The following is an 18,561-nucleotide window of genomic DNA, read 5'->3' on the forward strand; positions in this document are numbered from 1 at the left end:
GAGAGGAATTGGTCTTTGGGCGGCATGGACCCGACCGCCCAGCACCTGATGCGGCGATTTCGATCGGACGACGCAGAAGGGTGTGTGCTCGGGAGCTCTAAACAGCACAGCTGCACTTTTTAGAATTTAGGTTAGGTAAAAGGGCCTAGACTATGCCAGCAACCCAGTAATTCATAACCATAATCAGCAGCTCGGCATTCACCCATGTGCGTGATAGCTTGTACGGCCTTCACGCATCAGGAAGGCAAAAAAAGGAGGTGGTGGTGGTGTTAAGACTTCAGAGCGTGACGCCGCCGGCGCCGGACTGGTCGTCGTCGTCGTCGAGGATGAACATGGAGGAGTAGAAGGACAGGACGAGGCCGACGGCAGCCAGCAGGATCCACCCCAGCAGGTCGTTGCTCAGCCAGGTTGCTTCCAGGTCTTGGGTTCTGGCTCCGGTGGTAGCCAAGGGCCCCCCGCTGCTTGCTGCGGCGCGCGCCTGGCCGAGCATCAGGCAACCAACTAGACTAGGCGGGCGTCAGGCATAACCACTGCAAGTTCCACTTGAGAGAAAACAGACAAAAACGGGTCCGCGAAATGATTATGAAACGCTTCCGTGCCTGTAGCTGATGGAGAACTCGGCAAGGTAGTGGCCGATCACCTCAGGAGGATTGATCTCAAATCTAGTTGCCTGCACCATGATCATGCCGCGCAGATGAGGGTTACATGTTCAGAAAACAAAGAATGAGCTTCAGATGTTAATAACAAACAATAAGCACAACAGAATTAGCACTTGTTTTACTGTTAAAGCTTGAAATCAATCGAGCACTGGATTTCTTGACTGTTCCAAGCATCCCTTTGTCGAAGAAAAATGCAGCCATCCATCCAAGCGCTTCATTATCTGAAGTTACCGTATCATCTGAAATTCTAACTTTTTGTGAGCTTGGGCAGTAGAACAAGCAGAGGAGCAGCGGTTAAGGCTGAAGCAAAAAATAAGAAAAAGAAGACGAGGTTGAGAGTTGCTCGCTTCACCTGATGAGTCATGGTGTACATGTAACGACCCAAGTTGTCACAAAGCATTTCATCAATACAATGTCTTTTCATGTGGGGGGTGCGAGAGGCTCGAACTCCAGACGCTGCTAGCCTGCTACCCATGAGGCCTACGCCTCACGAGCCAGCCAACTGCGCCACCTCCCCAATTGCTGTACAACAAGCGAAACAAATGTCCTTGTTCAGCAACAAGACCATTGTAAATCATGGACAACTCCTGTTTCTTTGTGATTATGTAAACGCTCGGTGGACACTACAAACCATTTTTGCGAAAATCCAAGGGGCCAATCCACATTCAGTTAAGCTCCCCGATGAACAGCCAGATGAAATTCCAGACAACGATCCATACAACCACACAACACAAAGATTATCTCCGGACCATACATCTCACTGGTTAATCTTTCTTGATTATTATCTATGCTGACATACTACAACTTTTCAACACCTTGTCGGTTCATGTAACACATCGCTACGCAGGACCAACTGAATCACGAGGGCTTGTCAGTTCATGTATCAATAAGTACGGCACACACAAGATTAGTTGGAGTTTAGAAGCAATGAGCGAGACCGAGAGTACACACGTACATCACTCACAATTCAAAACAGGAAAAATGTTGAGGCCTGGGATTTTCTTTCGGTGAATATGAACCTGGCTTCAGGGCAACCTAGGTAGGATGCAAGGAGAGCAGTAACATTCTACCAGCATGGCAATCCGAGCCCTTGGTTAAGCAGTACACACCCATGGATAAATATGTCTCACAGGTCATAGCGAAAATTCGAATTTATCATAGTGGATTCTTAAAGATGAACCCAAAGAGTGCCCAAGTGCTTCATATATACTGGTGTAATGAGAATGAGATGCTCCCTCATCTGAAGGCACTCCCATGTGTCCTACAAGTTCCCAGACCATTAATGCATAACCCGAAGTTTGTAACCCAGTGCATAATGAAGATGTATTAGGCAACATATCACGTGAAAATTCAACCTTTTTGTGAGCCTGAACATCAGTGCTTGGGCAGGACAAGCAAAGGAGCAGGGAACTGCAACATTGGAGGAGATTGTAGTACTAAGCAGAACCAAAAAAAAAAGGTGAAAAAAGGAAGACCAAGGTTCAGAAATGCTCGGTTTCACCTGATGATTCAAGTTGCCATCGAACGTTTGATCACTAAGATGGTCTGCTTGAACTCTCGACCTCAGGATCGCTCACGTTTTCAGCTATGAGACCTACGCGCTAGCCAACTGCGCCGCCACCCCACTTGTTGTTCAACGAGCGAAACAATAGTCCTTAACCAGGAAAGAACAAGTTCCTTCATACTGCTAACTTGCTAACGCTACGTATATGGCGAAAATTCAGGGATGTTTGTATGTTGCCGATTCACATCCAGTTAAGTTCCCTGACTGATGAACAGGCGGATGAGATTTGACACAAGGATCCATGCAAACCACAACCCAAATCCCTCAAGAAGAAAAAAAACACATCACAAAGATTATCGCCGGACCATATAGATCACTGATTGTTCGTTCATCATTATCTATAATATGCTGACATACAACTTTTCAACACCTGACTAACTGAATCGGGAGGAACTTGTTCAAATGATTAAATCGGTCAGGGACTTGGTCTGCAGTCATATAACATCACATCACTACGCAGGACCAACTAACTGAATCAGGAGTAACTTTAGGTATCAACAAGGGATATGTAAGGCAACTTATCATGTGAAGTTCCATCTTTTGTGAGCCTGAACAAGCAGAGGAGTAGCGAGGGAGAGAGCGCAGCAGTTACGCCGAACCGAAAAAAAAAGGAAAAAAAAAGAAGACCAGGTTCAGACTTGCTCATTTCACCTGATTAATCAGGTGTCGATGTGACGACCCAAGTTGTCACAGAGCGTTTCATCACTACGACGTCTTTTATGGGAGGCTCGCGCTAGCCAACTGCGCCACCACCGCTTTGGTGTCCTTGCAGCGAAACAAAATTTCATTTCTTAGTACCGACAGATCCATGCAAACCATGGACGGCTTCCCTTTCTTGATTCTTTAAGGATAAGGAAGTGCACTGTGTTGAACGCTGCCCACATGGCGAAAATTCAAGGGATGGCTGTATCTCGCCAATTAACATTCAGTTAAGCTCCCTGATGAACGGCCGGATGAGGTTTCAGACAACACAACACCTGATTATTATCTCCGGACCATACTGATCACTGATTGTTCTTTCTTGATGATTAGTATTATCTATACTGACATACAACTTTTCAACACCTTGTCAGTTCAACTGAAAATCAATGCTTCAGTGAGCAGTAACACTCTACCAGCGAGACAATCCGAGCCCTTGGTTCAGCCATGCACACACACAGTTATAAACCAAAGATCTGTTTTATCAGCCATACCAATGGACAACAGGCCCTGTTTCCAAGGGTTACAAGTTCATGACATGACGATATTCAAGATACAGATACATAGTTACGCGACACTTTCAAAGTTGACGCACATTACATCAACGGTCACAGCGTAAGTACTGGCATTTCGCAGAACAGAGCGGGCTACACACAGCGCATGAATAGCCAGGCGCAGATACCTCAGTAACGGTATTTGGTGGAGTAATCCTTGGGAGCAATCACCAGACCACGGCCTTACGAGCTCCTCTTTAGACAGTCTCTTTCATTGCCCAGTTGACCTTGTTGTCGTTTCCTGTCCCAAGATCAATCATGATGTGCTTGTTGCGGAAGAAGAACATCACCGTCGACGGGTCGTACAGCTCGTACATGGTGTTGAAGTCAGGAACCTCCGTTGTCGAAGGTAGATCACCACAAAGTTCTTTATGATCTCAGCCACCCCTCGAAGCACCTCATCCATGTAAACATGAACAAGTAGATAGTCATAAACCCGTAATGAAGTCAACAACATACAACCGTTCTAGATTTATCTAGAACCAAAGCCTGCTACAAAAATTAAACTGCAAGCCTGCAATCTAAGACATTTTATTATTTGCACAAAGTAATAAAACAATTGGCTGAAAGAAGAAAAACACCCATCGCTTACTTCCTCCGACTATAATGGCTAGTTCTACTTCAACTCAATCAAGCAACCAGTTGTGAACTACTACAAAAAATATACTATATGTTAAACACAGCAAAGTATAAAAGTGAGTCGCAACCTAGCTCTCAGTACACATAGAAGCTTTACTTCAACAAAAAGGGACATCCAAAAATCATCCCACTTCTATCGTACTCAAAATTGACCAACTAACTAATGAGACTGAGCCTATGATAATGGAAAGGCTGAATGCAAAATCTCTTATAAGATGTGTGGATATTACATACAGGCGGAGCATTTGCTCCCGTATTAATCCTCTTAAGTAGCAGCCCTGCACCAGTACACAAAAACAGCAGCTAAGCTATTTGTATTAACGCTATCATCATAACCAGATCATTAAAAAAGCTAACTATATTTAACATAAAGATAAACAGATCAAGAAACCATCCATCAGCAGCAATTAGCAACCTCATGTAACATAACTACAGATATCCAGACTTACTAGATTGATTTATTTAGAACCAAAGCCTGGTAAAATAAAATGTCAACCTCGATAACATAAACAAAAGGACTTCAGAGATGGATTATTTTGCACAACCCAATGAAAGAAGTTGCTGAATGAAAAAAAGAAGAAGCACAAATCACTCAATTTCCTCAGGAGTATGTAGTGAGGTACATGATGTCAGTATACAATGGCAAGTTCTACATCAACTTAACTAAGGAACCAGCTTGAACTACTACTTGAAAATTGTTGCAGGCAGAAAAATAAGAGCAACAATCTAGCTCATTAAAAATTAGAAGCTTTATTTCAAGAAAATCAGAGACACAGGGCCTTCCTACACTTCTGCTACATATCCAAACTAACCACCTATTCTCTCAGGCGCCTGTAGGATGTGTGGATGGTACCTGGGGAGCAGCACAATTGCAAAGCACTAAGAGCATTTGTATAACCAATCATCCGAGTAGCAGTGCTGCACCGAGATTCCTAAAGACCTCTGTTCAGCAATCCACACACATAGTTCAAACCAAATATCACTTTAATCAGTAATACCAATAGACAGCAGGTCCTGTTTCAAAGGGTTACAGGTTTATGACATGTTGATATTCAAGATACAAATACATAGTTACGCGACACTTTCAAAGTTGACAGACATTACATCAAGGGTCACACAGCGCATTTCACAGAACAGAGCAGGCCACACACTGCACAGGCACAGATACCTCAGTAACGGTATTTGGTGGAGTAATCCTTGGGAGCAATCACCAGACCACGGCCCTTACGAGCTCCTCTGTAGACAGTCTCCACAATGTCAACAAACTCTTGCTTGTCCTTCATTGCCCAGTTGATCTTGTTGTTGTTTCCTGTCCCGAGATCAATCATGATATGCTTGTTGCGGAAGAAGAACATCACCGTTGACGGGTCGTACAGCTCGTACATGGTGTTGAAGTCAGGAACCTCCGTGATGTCGACGAGGTAGATCACCGCAAAGTTCTTTATGGTCTCAGCCACCCCTGACAGCACCTCGTCCATCTAAACATGAACAAGCACATAGTCAGAAACTCATAATGAAGTCAACAACATACAACCATGCTAGATTGATGTAGAACCAAAGACTAACAAAAAAAGTTAAAACTGCAAATTTGCAATCAATAATATAAAACAATTGGCTGTCAATAAAAGAAGAAAAGCACCCATCGCTTAACTTCCTCCGAGTATAATGGCTAGCTCTACTTCAACAGTTCAACTCAATCAAGCAACCAGTAGTGAACTACTCCAAATATATATGTGAAACGCAGCAAAATATTAGAGGTTAGTTCCAACCTAGCTCTCAGTACACGTAGAAGCTTTACTTCAACAACCAAAAATCCTCCAACTTCTACCCTACTCCAAATCTGACCAACTAGCTTTTGATGGTATGAGCTTATGATAATGGAAAGGCTGAATGCAAAATCACTTGTAGGATGTGTGGATAGTACATACGGAGAATTAAAAGCATTTGCTCCCATATTAATCAGCTATGTAGCAGCCCTGCACCAGTACACCAAAACAGCAGTTAAGCTATTTGTATCGACACCATCAATCATAACCAGATCATTAACAAAGCTAATATAAAGACAAATAGATCAAGGAAGCACTCCAAAGTGCAAGAGATCATCCATAAGCAGCAATAGCAACCACATACAACATAACTACAGATATCCAGATTTACTAGATTGATTTAGAACCAAAGCCTAACAAAATTAGAAGGTCAAACTGCAACCAACAACATAAATAAAGAAGACTTCAGAGATGGATTAGTTTGAGCAACCATCAAAAAAGTTGCTGAATGAAAGAAAAGGACACATCACACGATTTCCTCAGAATCATGTGTTGGGGTACATGATGTCAGTACACAATGGCTAGTTCTACTTCCAACTTAACCAAAGAAGCAGCTTGAACTACTCCAAATATGTTACAGGCAGAAAAATATAGATTGTGAGTAACTATCTATCTAGCTCATTAAAAATTAGAAGCTTTATTTCAAGAGAAACAGAGGCGCGCGACTTGCTCCACTTGTGCTACATATCCAAACAAACCACCTATCCTCTCAGGCAATGGAAAGGTGCCAGCAGGGTGCGTGGATACTACCTGGGGAAGCAGCACAATTACCAAGTACTAAGAGCCATTTGTTTACATACTATATGAACCATCCAAGCAGCAGTGCTGCCCTGAGATTCCTAAAGACCAAGCTCAGATATTAATATTTGTATTAGAACACATGTTGCAACTAGTACTTACCAGAGCTTACTCCTACTGTTAACATGAGGATGAACTGCTCACACAAGTTAATTAGCGAAATTGTCACACAAATCAGCATGAAGGAGAATTCCTAAGAAAAAAAATCATTATTTCCTTTCTTCTCATGATCCCTAAAACTAAATCTAGCCTGGTCTATGTGCGCCATCTCTACGGCGAATCCCCGCCCAATTTCTGATACGATCCGGTGTCCGGACACCCCAGACCGAACGGCCTCAAACAATCAAACCAAACAGTTGGATCGAGCGAGAATCAAGAAGTTAGGGTTTCGTTGGGGGGGTGGGAACCGTACCTGCATGCACGTCTCGTCCCAGTCGTGGCCGAAGCGTATCATGACGAGCCGCTCCTCCTCGGCGAGGATGGCCTGGTCCACCGCCCAGCCGGAGTGCAGGTGGGGGAGCAGATACGACATCTCCGCCCCTCCCTCGCCGAGAGTCGAGTCGCCGCCGCCGGGTCTTCGCGAGAGAATGTGTGTGGAGACGAACTGGCGAGGTGAATCAGCAGCGTGCGCTAGTGCTGGGCGCCTGGGCCTGGTTAAAATAGGGCGGCCTGGCGGAGGAGGTGCTACCCGAGTCGGCCTTGAGGCCTGCTATTTCAAAGGAAAGTCTGGTGGCCTGCTATCCGAGTCGGCCCTGAGAGTCGGCTCCTTTTTTTTTTGAGAAAAACTTCCATGTATTTGTCAACTGTTAACATAGTGCAAGCAAAGAAATCCCGTCAAAAAAAACGTGCATGTGTACACCAGAACCAGATGGGATTTTTAGTTTAAAAAAAAGGACCAGATGGAACTTTTAGTCTCCATGTTCCGTTAGCCCTTCTTGCCATTGGCACCTTGAGGTGCTACATCATTTTGTCCCGTTTTACTTGAGTGTTTGATCATTCGTCCTCGCCTATGTCAATGAAAGGTAGACTCAGGCCCCACCGGTCACTCTCATGGGGAGGACAGATTGTCATAGCGCAAAATAAAGCTATTTTTTAAAATAATACAAATTTTTCATAATTTCTAGAAATAATACATAGATTTAAGAATTTTCAGAAATAATACATCCTCGGTTTCGGGCAAGCCGATTGAGTCTTGTCGGTTTGTAGGAGGAAATGCCGATTAGTCCCTATATCGGCTTGGGCCAAGCCGATATGTTAGCCCGTGATGTGACACAAGTGTACGTTCGTAGGACAGCTGCCCTTGAGCCAATCGAATGGAAACTTGCTAGCTCTATACATGTATAGTTCAAAACTTCTAAAAATAAATATTTCTCAAATGGTGAATCAAAATTTTAATCCGTTTGCACCATCTTGCTGCGCATGACGAACTTTATAAAAAGAGCCAAATATCATATGTAGATTATTTCATAAATATTTTGTATGTCGTGGGACCCACACGTCATAGACTGTCTCTCACATGGCTACCTTTAGCTGGCTGCCCGCTAGTACTAGTGCTCTCATTCCATTAGAATACTACACCAGCGTCCTACTTACCTTAGCATAATTATCACTAGTGGTTGGGGCGCCATCCTGTGGCGCCGCTTGAAAGAAAATTGTGCGCATGTTTCCATTAAAAAAATATATAGAGCCCTCGCCTCTGTCTAAAAAAACATCTCAGAAAAAATTCTCCCTTTCATCTAAAGAAGTAAAAAAATATCACCGCAGCCTACCAGCGAGTGCCACTTTACAAAACCCTCCATTTAAAAAATATCAGAGATCCTCATCTTCATCTAAAAAGAAATACATCTAAAAAATAATCCACACCTTCATCTATTTTTTTTTCAAAAGATTTCTCGCCCGCCAACCAGTTTGCGTCATGTGGCATAGCTGGTTGGCCGCCCTTCATGCGTAGCTTAATGGGTTTAATTAATGTTACTAGTCTAAGTTACTACCCATTATGTAGTCTAACTGAACCCGATTCAACTGCGTCTTGGTATGTGCGTTTCGGTCGGGCGGAGGTAGTATATCCAATGGCCATGCTCCCATCCATGCTCCCACTTTATCCTACGGCTGTCTTTTTTCCTTTTCTTTTTCTAATCTAATCATCTCCCCCCTAATTTTAAGAGGGTGGGGTCGGGCCTTATTTTGTTCCAATCAAATCAGGCCACGTACGCGGGAACACGGATGGGCACATGCGGGGGAGCAGGCAAGTCTCGTCCATTGATGATGTGGCCTGAGGAGGGGGCAAAGAATTCCTAATAGTGAAAGCTAGCTATTTAGATATAGTAGATTACTTCAGCATATCCCTTTTCCTGACAAAACCTGGCACCAACCCCTTGCTGTTTGCATCATGAATATTATCTGGCAATTCAATGCCAGAAAAAGGTTTAAGTAATTATGAAAGTAGCTGCGCAAGTAGGTAGCAAGAGGGAACCAAACAGACAAGACAAAACAGAAAGCTACATCCAAAATCTACGAATTAAGTGCTGCAGAGTTCCATTCAAAACATTGTTCCTGATAATTAAAAAAAAGTTCATGCATCTAAATATATCTTCCATGATATTTTATAAAAAATTAACTAAAAATTATATATAAAAAATTGAACAATATTCTTAAAAAAATCTTCGCATATAAAAAGTTGTGCCATTTGAAACAAAGTTTGTGAACACTTAAGAAATGTTTGCAAGTAATAAAAAATGTTCATCATGACTTTTCTGAAAATATTAAACTTGTGTTTAACAATGTTCACTGTATATTTTTAAAAAGTTCAATGTGCATTTTACAAAAAAAATAACTTATACTCCTGGATGAAGATCTAACGCCCCTCTGGATGAAAGTGACTGATGCAATTATATTTTCAGGCACCTGAGGTATGACCAGTCCATGCGGGAAGCTGCATGGTCGGACGCGCATGTGGGACAGTTGTCAAGTCGCCATCGGCCGTGGGGGCACCCAGCAGCAATGCATGGGCGGGAGGGGTAGGATTCTCTGGCGCGGGGTCCAAGGGCAGGGTGGAGCAGCAACCGTCCAAGGCTTGGGCAGGCCCCGCAAGATTCGTCATAGGAGGGGAGATCGGCGCAGGGAAAGTATCACCCTCGAGGAGCGGGCCGCCACGCGCAGGGATCGGTGCAGCATTAGCAGTCCGGTCGAGCTGGGGGTCAGCAGAGGACCCCAGCTCAGGAAAAGGAGTGTTCCTGGTTGGTGAGGGTGCGGCCTCCCCAACGGGCCACAGAGAAGGATCTCCAGAAAGTAGCATAGGTGGGACCTGGGGCGGGGACAAGGAGGAGGGGCGAGGCGAATCCGAGGCAGCCAGGCGCGAGGATTGGGCAACGTGGCCCAGGGTCGGGGAGGCAGCAGGATTGGGCAACGTGGCCCAGGGTCGCTCTCGTCCAGCGTCTCCGAGGCAACGTGGCCCAGGGTCGGAATTGCGTCGGGATTTGTCGTCTAGGCGGAGAGACGGAAGACAGACATGTCGCTCTCGTCCAGCGTCTCCGAGGCGAGCCGATCTATAAGGCAGAACGACGATAGGAGCTGAACGGCAGAGGAGATGTCCCAGGCGTGGTTAGGGATGCCAGTGATCTCAATATCCACGACGATGCGAAGGGAGATGGGGTCGGCGCCGGCAAGGCGGCTCCAGGGGTGTAGGATCAGCCGGAACCTGGCAGCCCGGAGGGGAGCAGCAGCCACGAGGGCGCGGGTGGCCGCGTCACAGAAGCGCATGAGGTACTCGTCGGGTGGCCAGCTCCCTGCATGCACGTCCAATGGTCACTCTTCCTACCCGGTTCCTGACCATGTCATGGGCTATCTTCAGACAATTTGCACGCCCCCCTCCCATGCTCGAGACGCCACCGGTTCGGTGCAAGAGGGGCGTGGTGCCGCCCAACTTTACGCCGTGGCACAGCGGCCGGATCACCAAGAATGACCGTGGGCTGGACTCGGAGGCCAAGGCCAAAAGGGTGCTTCTGAGGCGCCTTGGTCTACTGGAGGATGACGAGCCCATTTCTGATGCTACTGGAGGATGACGAGCCCATTTCTGATGCTACTCTCAAGCGATATAACTTGCTCTTTGCTCGCCCCCTTGCGGGTGACATCATGCAGGCGTTCGCGGATTTCTACGGGTGGACTGTCCCCCCTCCCCGGCCTCCTCGATGGATTGACACCTTCGAAGCCTCTCTGGTCGCGGTCTGAACGTGTCGTGCGTGTTTGACGCCCAACCGCCCCCCGACTTTTCTTATGGATCAGGACTTCAACATCTTCTTCTGGAACGTGCATGGACTCAACAGCCGTGCCAAACGTTCTGCTATCTGCACTGTCATTTCCTCGGCTAACCCATGTATTTTCTGTTTATCAGAAACTAAGTTAGATTTGGTCTTGTCCTCGCACGTTATGGAGACCCTCGGTGCCCCTTTCCAGGATTTCTTCTTCCTCCCAACTGATGACACTAGAGGCGGCATTCTCCTTGCTTGGCGGGTCGACCGTGTCGCCCTCCATAACCCCATCATTGGGCTCTACCATGTCTCTGCTACTGTCTCCTTCTGTGATGGATCGGCCGCCCCTTGGTGGATCACCGGTGTCTACAGGCCCCAAGCGGTTAATGACAAGCTGGCATTCGTTTCCGAACTCCATGACCTTCGAGATCTCATCATGGGCCCCTGGCTTCTGGGTGGGGATTTCGACATGATCACTTCCCATGCTGACAAGAGTTCTGGACGCGTCAACCACCGTACCATGGGCCGCTTTTGCCGCTTCATCTCTGATCATGCCCTGTGCGATATCTACATGCGTGGTCATCGCTACACGTGGTCGAATAAGCAAACCAACCCCACCCTGGTGTAGAACGATCAAGTCTTGTGTACCACTGATACATCTCCAACGTATCTATAATTTTTGATTATTCCATGCTATTATATTACATGTTTTGGATGTTTATGGGCTTTACTTTACACTTTTATATCATTTTTGGGACTAACCTACTAACCGGAGGCCCAGCCCGTATCGCTGTTTTTTTGCCTATTTCGGTGTTTCGAAGAAAAGGAATATCAAACGGAGTCCAAACGGAATGAAACCTTCGGGAGCGTGATTTTTGGAACAAACGTGATCCAGAGGACTTGGAGTGCAAGTCAAGAAACAATAAAGGCGGCCACGAGGGTGGAGGGCGCGCCCCCCTATCTCGTGGGCCCCCGGACGTCCACCGACGTACTTCTTCCTCCTATATATACCCATGTACCCCGAAACCATCAAGGGAGCCACCGAAAAACTATTTCCTCCACTGTAACCTTCTGTATCCGCGAGATCCCATCTTGGAGCCGTCGTCGGTGTTCTTCCGGAGGGGGAATCCACCATGGAGGGCCTCTACATAAACTCCAAGGCCTCTCCGATGAGTTGTGAGTAGTTTACCATAGACCTTCGAGTCCATAGTTATTAGCTAGACGGCTTCTTCTCTCTCTTTGAATCTCAATACCATGTTCTCCTTCCTATTCTTGGAGATCTATTCGATGTAACTCTTTTTGCGGTGTGTTTGTCGAGATCCGATGAATTGTGGGTTTATGATCAAGTTTATCTATGAGAAATATTTGAATCTCCTCTGAATTCGTTTATGTATGATTGAGTTATCTTTACAAGTCTCTTCGAATTATCAGTTTGGTTTGGCCTACTAGATTGATCTTTCTTGCCATGGGAGAAGTGCTTAGCTTTGGGTTCAATCTTGTGGTGTCCTTTCCCAGTGACAGCATGGGCAGCAAGGCACGTATTGTATTGTTGCCATCGAGGATAAAAAGATGGGGTTTATATCATATTGCATGAGTTTATCCCTCTACATCATGTCATCTTTCTTAAAGCGTTACTCTGTTCTTATGAACTTAATACTCTAGATGCATGCTGGATAGAGGTCGATGTGTGGAGTAATAATAGTAGATGTAGGCAGGAGTCGGTCTACTTGTCATGGACATGATGCCTATATACATGATCATGCCTAGATAATCTCATAATTATTTGCTTTTCTATCAATTGCTCGACAGTAATCTGTTCGCCCACCGTAATACTTATGCTATGTTGAGAGAAGCCTCTAGTGAAACCTATGGCCCCCGGGTCTATCTTTTATCATATAAGCTTTCAATCTACTTTTATTTGCATCTTTACTTTTCCAATCTATATCATAAAATACCAAAAATATATTTATCTTATCATATTATCTCTATCAGATCTCACTTTCGCAAGTGGCCGTGAAGGGATTGACAACCCCTTTATCGCGTTGGTTGCGAGTTCTTTGTTTGTTGCATCTTTACTTTGAGCATCCCATGTAGTTCAGTGAGCTTCTTATCCATGCCATGCATATGATAGTTCGAGATGAACGTCCCATAGCTGGGCGGAAGAGAACCCAGAACAACATCAGTAGCCAGCTCATCCAATAGCGGGAAGCCCAAACGATCCAAAGCTTGCACATATCCGATCATCTTGATCACATGTGGGCTCAGTGGATCACCTTCCTTCAGCTTGCAATCCATCAAGGATCGCCAGACGTTGAACCTTTCGGTTCTAGCCTGTGTCTGAAACATGCTCTTGAGACTCTCGATCATATCGTAAGCCTCAACATTTTTGAAATGTTGTTGCAAATCGGGCTCCATACAAGCCAGCATCAGACAGCTGATCTCCCTTGATTCATCAACGAGTTTCTGGTAGGCATTCTTAGTTGTGGCATTAGCATTATCGGCAGGTTCCTCTAGAAGTGGATCCTCTAGAACATGTTCCTTTTTATCATGCTTGAGAACAATCCTCAGATTTCCATACTAGGTGGTAAAGTTTGTTCCATTCAGTTTATCCTTTTCCAGAATTGATTTCAATGCAAAGTTGGGTTGAGCAGGTGGTGCCATTGATCTACAAGAGAAAATATGCAATCACTAAGCAATGTGTTTATGTAGAGTAACTCAATCCTAAACAGAAATACTCCCATTGAAGTCAGCATCCCTCCGCAAACTCTCAGTGATTCAGGATCCGACTAGCGCATGCGACTAGTGAGCTTTACCATCACTGCTAGCCAACATACCTATCCGGTAAGCAACTCCTTGCTAATCGTATCTCTATACGACTCCTGTCGGTCGGGAAGGTATCCCATACCCCGAATCCCAACCTTCTTTGCCACAAGACCCAAAACCGTTTTGATAGCCTTGTCAAGTTAACCTGATGCAGTGCATGTCCGTGTCTGACACGAACCCTTCAGTTCAAGGACACCCAACAGCACCCCGGTTTTATGAGCCCACTACTATACGTACTTGACGTGCGAAGGTGCAACATCGTGGACGGCAATTCGCTTGATATTCATGAGGGATCAATCTACCATTCTAACATGCATAGAAACAAAGAAGCATAACAATCACAAATATAACACATATTGTGAAATAGTATGGCTCCTTCATGGACATTCTTCCAGGTCGGCTCCGACTCCGATGACCATGTAGGAACTCCATCTTGTTTGTCACGCCGGGACACCAAGCCACCATCCTGATCTCTTATCCAACTACTACAACTAGTAATGAATTTTACATAGAGTCACAAGTCGACATGCAGGTCGTTATACAATATAATGACAGCACTTTGGCTCCTACCGGCTGACAAACATGACACGCAGGCCATGTATAAATTACATACATGCATCACATACACATGAGCCATACTATTCACATCAAACCTGCAAAACAAAGTTATGCATAGAATCACATTCTACTGGTTTGTGTGTCGGGTACGAAATACACTGTGCTACGCATACGGCGGTCCCGCTAGCCAGTTAGCAAGCGGGGTTCGAAGGGGCAGCGCCCCTCGCGGGTGCGGGCAGCGCCCGACGTTTTCGGAAATCACAGATCACATCTGAACTCCGATCACGCCGAATTCTCTTATCTGACCGATCTTATCGATCATCGCGAATCCGATTCGGATTTATGTTTCACTGTTAACCCCGATGGCGGATGACCGACCGGTAGGGGTAGATCGCGTCACGACCTCATCGATCCCGATTGACAGAAAACATAGCCTCAAGATCCCCATGTGCAGTTGATCACATCAACCGTGCACATAGCCGATCCGATGATAAACAAAAGCAGATCTCATATGCCGCCTCCACATATCTAATATGCATACGATCTGAATCCAAATCCTATAGCAGAGGCTCTGATACCACTGTTGGGATCTACGGTAGGGTGCGTCGACTGCAATTTAAAATCTTCCTATGCGTAGAACAACATGAACATGCTACGGGAGATGGATCACAGTTCATTACCACTAGACATGCAGTGCCGTGCAGCGGAAGAAGAGTTGGAGCAGCGCGTTCGTGTGGATCGTCTCCTCCTCGCCCGATCTCCCTCGAACAGTCGATCGTCCGATCCCACGTACAAGTTCGCTGGAGCGGCGCAAGTGCACCGCCTCTAATGGTATCCGCGCGTGTAGGAGGAACACCGTGCGTCGGACTGCTAGGTCCGATCACACAGTCGGTAGCGAGTGAAGGTGGCTATTCGCAACACATGCAAACCCTAGTCACAACACCGAAGCGATCAACCGCATGAGTGTGCCGCACCTCCACTTTATATAGGCGTCCCTCGCAGGCTCAACCTTGGGCCTTGCACGAACCCTAAAGCCCAAAGTCTACTCGGTCACGTTCCTAGTCCAGTTCGGATCACATCCGACCAGTGTCCTACGAACCGACCTCATAGGTTCCTTCCCTTAAGCTCGCGACCCCTTAGGTTCAAGTCAGCTTGGTCACAGTTCGGATCACCTTCGATGCATGGTTGGTAGCGGCCTCTAGCAAGGCGTGCCGACCACCAAGTAGACTATGAAGCTGGTTAGGTGAACCTGTACAACATGTCACACTTCTGTTCCCTTTGCCTCATGATATTTGTTGTCGGGCTCAAGGCGAGACTGTCATCCTTGTGCTCTACCGACCTCTATCTCGTTCCAGTGATACCGACCACTATCCGGATTATCTCATAATCCTTGTTGCATGGCCATGCTTATCCTGGTCGGATCACACGAGGGGCCCAGAGTATATCTCTCCTGATCAGAGGGGCAAATCCGATCTTGCTCGACCATGTCTCATAGCATGGGACTGGACATACCCGAAACCTACATTTATAACTACCCAGTCATGGAGTAGCGTTTGGTCGGCCCAAAGTAAGCCTGTCACCATCCCGAGTACATGCGTCAGCTCAGGTCTTAGGACATAGAATGTATGTTGTACTAGAGATTCACAGATGACATATCGCTGCGTCTCATAGTTGGGTCTGTCCGACTCGGACCTTATCTCGACTCGGATCCGACTACGTCGAATCCGACCAACCTTTCCAAGTCCATATTATCCGGTTAGCATCCAATGCTCCATGGCTAGTGAGACCAAGCCATCGACCGTGTCATATGCTAGTCTAATTGGTTGCGCGTCCACACATCCCTTTCGACTAGGGACCTTTTAGGACAGTCATCATACAATGCATAGTCCCACAAACAAGTCACGTACTTGCTGATACACATCATTGATAATGTCCAAGGACTATCTTTATTCATAAACACATAGGAAATATCATTATACATGATTGCCTTTAGGGCATATCTCCAACAAAGTCAAGAAACAATCGAGGCGGCCACGAGGGTGGAGGGCGTGCCCCCCTATCTCGTGGGCCCCTCAGGTGTCCACCGACGTACTTCTTCCTCCTATATATATCCATGTACCCCAAAACCATCAAGGGAGCCACCGAAAAACTATTTCCGCCACCGTAACATTCTGTATCCGCGAGATCCCATCTTGGAGCCGTCGTCGGTGTTCTGCCGGAGGGGGAATCCACCACGGAGGGCCTCTACATCAACTCCAAGGCCTCTCCGATGAGTTGTGAGTAGTTTACCACAGACCTTCAGGTCCATAGTTATTAGCTAGATGGCTTCTTCTCTCTCTTTGAATCTCAATACCATGTTCTCCTTCCTCTTCTTGGAGATCTATTCGATGTAACTCTTTTTGCGGTGTGTTTGTCGAGATCCGATGAATTGTGGGTTTATGATCAAGTTTATCTATGAGAAATATTTGAATCTCCTCTGAATTCTTTTATGTATGATTGAGTTATCTTTGCAAGTCTCTTCGAATTACCAGTTTGGTTTGGCCTACTAGATTGATCTTTCTTGCCATGGGAGAAGTGCTTAGCTTTGGGTTCAATCTTGCGGTGTCCTTTCCCAGTGTGTGACGCCCGGGTAATCAAGCTACAGTAACTCTCGGGTAATTATGCCACGTCACCTCGATTATTGTCGATAATCTCGCGTTAGTTCAGAACTGATTCAAATTCAAATTCAAAATCAAATCAAACGGTAAAAGTTTCCAAACTTTAAAACTAAAATGTTTGAGTTATGCCAAATAAAGCAAAGGTAATTTTGGTGAAGAGACCACACTTTAAAAAAAATTGTTTAAATACTATAAAATGTATAAAACGCAGCGAGAACAATTATTTAAATGCTTTTAAATAATAAACAATTACAAACTAATTTATTTTAGGTGCCAAGTTGATTGTGGTGGTGGCATATTGGTTAACACTAATTTAGGTGCAACTAATGTATTTTATAAAACTAGTGTATTTAAAATGTAAAATTAAAACAGAAAAGAAAAAGAAATAAAAACAAAATCCAAAAATAAATGAAATGGGGGGAGATAAATACACCCCCCCCACTGGACCCTTGGCCCAACTGGGCCATGGCCCAGCCAGGCCGGCCCACGCCTCTGGCCTACTTAGGCCTCCCCACCACCGAACCCTAGCCCACACCCCACTCGCCCCACGCCTCGCTCCTCCTCTCCCCACCCCGTCTGGATCGAGATTGGGGCAACCGTGCCCCCGACCCCGTCGGCGCACGTCGCCATCCCCGTCGCACCTCGCCACCCCGTCGTCGCCGGTGCTCCCCGTCGCCTGCCTCGTCGTCTGCCTCCCCGCTGGACTACATCGCCCCTCGCCGCTGCCCGAAGGCCTCCCCATCGCTGGACCACTCGCCGTTGCTACTCGTCGCCGCCGCCTGGATCTCCCCTGCCTCGTCGACGGCCACCTCGCTGGAACGCCACCTCGACCCCCTCCTCGTCGGACTTCCCCGACCTCCGTCGAGCCCGCTGCCTAGACCCCACGGCCCCGTGGTGAGGCCCCGACAACTCCTCCTCCTCCCCTGCTCCGGCCACTTCGGCCATGGCCTCGCTCACTGGCTCCTGTAACGCGCGCCGGCCGCCCTGACCGCGCCCGCGCCGCCTACCTGTGCCCGCGAGGCCTACCGCCCGTAGACACGCCCGCGCCGGCCTCGTCCTGCCCCGGACGGCGTCGCCCTCCGCCCGGGCCATCACCTTGCCTTGCCTCGCCGTGTTCCCCACGCCCACGCGCCGGCTTGGGCTCCCTGCGCCCTGCTGCCGCTTGTGCGGTGGCCGCCGGCGCCCCGCCAGCCTCGCCCCGCTCTACGCCTCGCCGGCGCCCCCCCTCGGGCGCCCTGTTGGGGCCGGCCACCACGCCCGCACGCCGGTGCCCGTTGCCCGCAACCGCGCCCGCGCCCGTTGCGCCCGAAACCGCTAAGGCCCCTGTGCCTATGACATGAGGGGCCCAGGCCCTAGAACGAAAAAAAAGAAAGATTTAATAAAATAAATAAATAAATAAAATAATTAAAATATTAATTAGTTAATTAATTAACTTAATTGATCCTGATTAGATTAACCTAATCACCTAGTTAGTTAATTAATCTATTAGGTTAGTTAACAGTCAATGACAGTTGGGACCCACACGTCAGCGACCCAG

At 46.7% G+C, this 18,561-nt stretch overlaps 1 protein-coding gene and 1 pseudogene across 2 annotated transcripts; both read right to left on the reverse strand.

The window, feature by feature from the left end:
* Positions 1 to 3,434: 3,434 nt before the first annotated feature.
* LOC119348949 lies at positions 3,435 to 4,949 on the reverse strand (annotated as a pseudogene).
* A 132-nt stretch (positions 4,950 to 5,081) lies between these two features.
* Positions 5,082 to 7,378, reverse strand: LOC119348948 (thioredoxin-like protein YLS8). Of its 2 annotated transcripts, XM_037616950.1 has the most exons (3): positions 7,152 to 7,283; positions 6,044 to 6,091; positions 5,082 to 5,593 (listed from the first exon to the last, which is right to left on the reverse strand). In XM_037616950.1, exon 3 carries the CDS (start codon positions 5,591 to 5,593, stop codon positions 5,285 to 5,287), a length of 309 nt encoding a protein of 102 aa, XP_037472847.1. In that variant the 5' UTR covers positions 6,044 to 6,091; positions 7,152 to 7,283; the 3' UTR covers positions 5,082 to 5,284. The 2 variants fall into 2 exon arrangements, with proteins under 2 accessions (XP_037472847.1, XP_037472846.1); XM_037616949.1 differs by lacking the exon at positions 6,044 to 6,091 and having other exon boundaries at positions 7,152 to 7,378.
* Between the last annotated feature and the right edge of the window lie 11,183 nt (positions 7,379 to 18,561).

The sequence above is a fragment of the Triticum dicoccoides genome, chromosome 1B (assembly GCF_002162155.2).
Source record: "Triticum dicoccoides isolate Atlit2015 ecotype Zavitan chromosome 1B, WEW_v2.0, whole genome shotgun sequence".
Classification (NCBI taxonomy): domain Eukaryota; kingdom Viridiplantae; phylum Streptophyta; class Magnoliopsida; order Poales; family Poaceae; genus Triticum; species Triticum dicoccoides.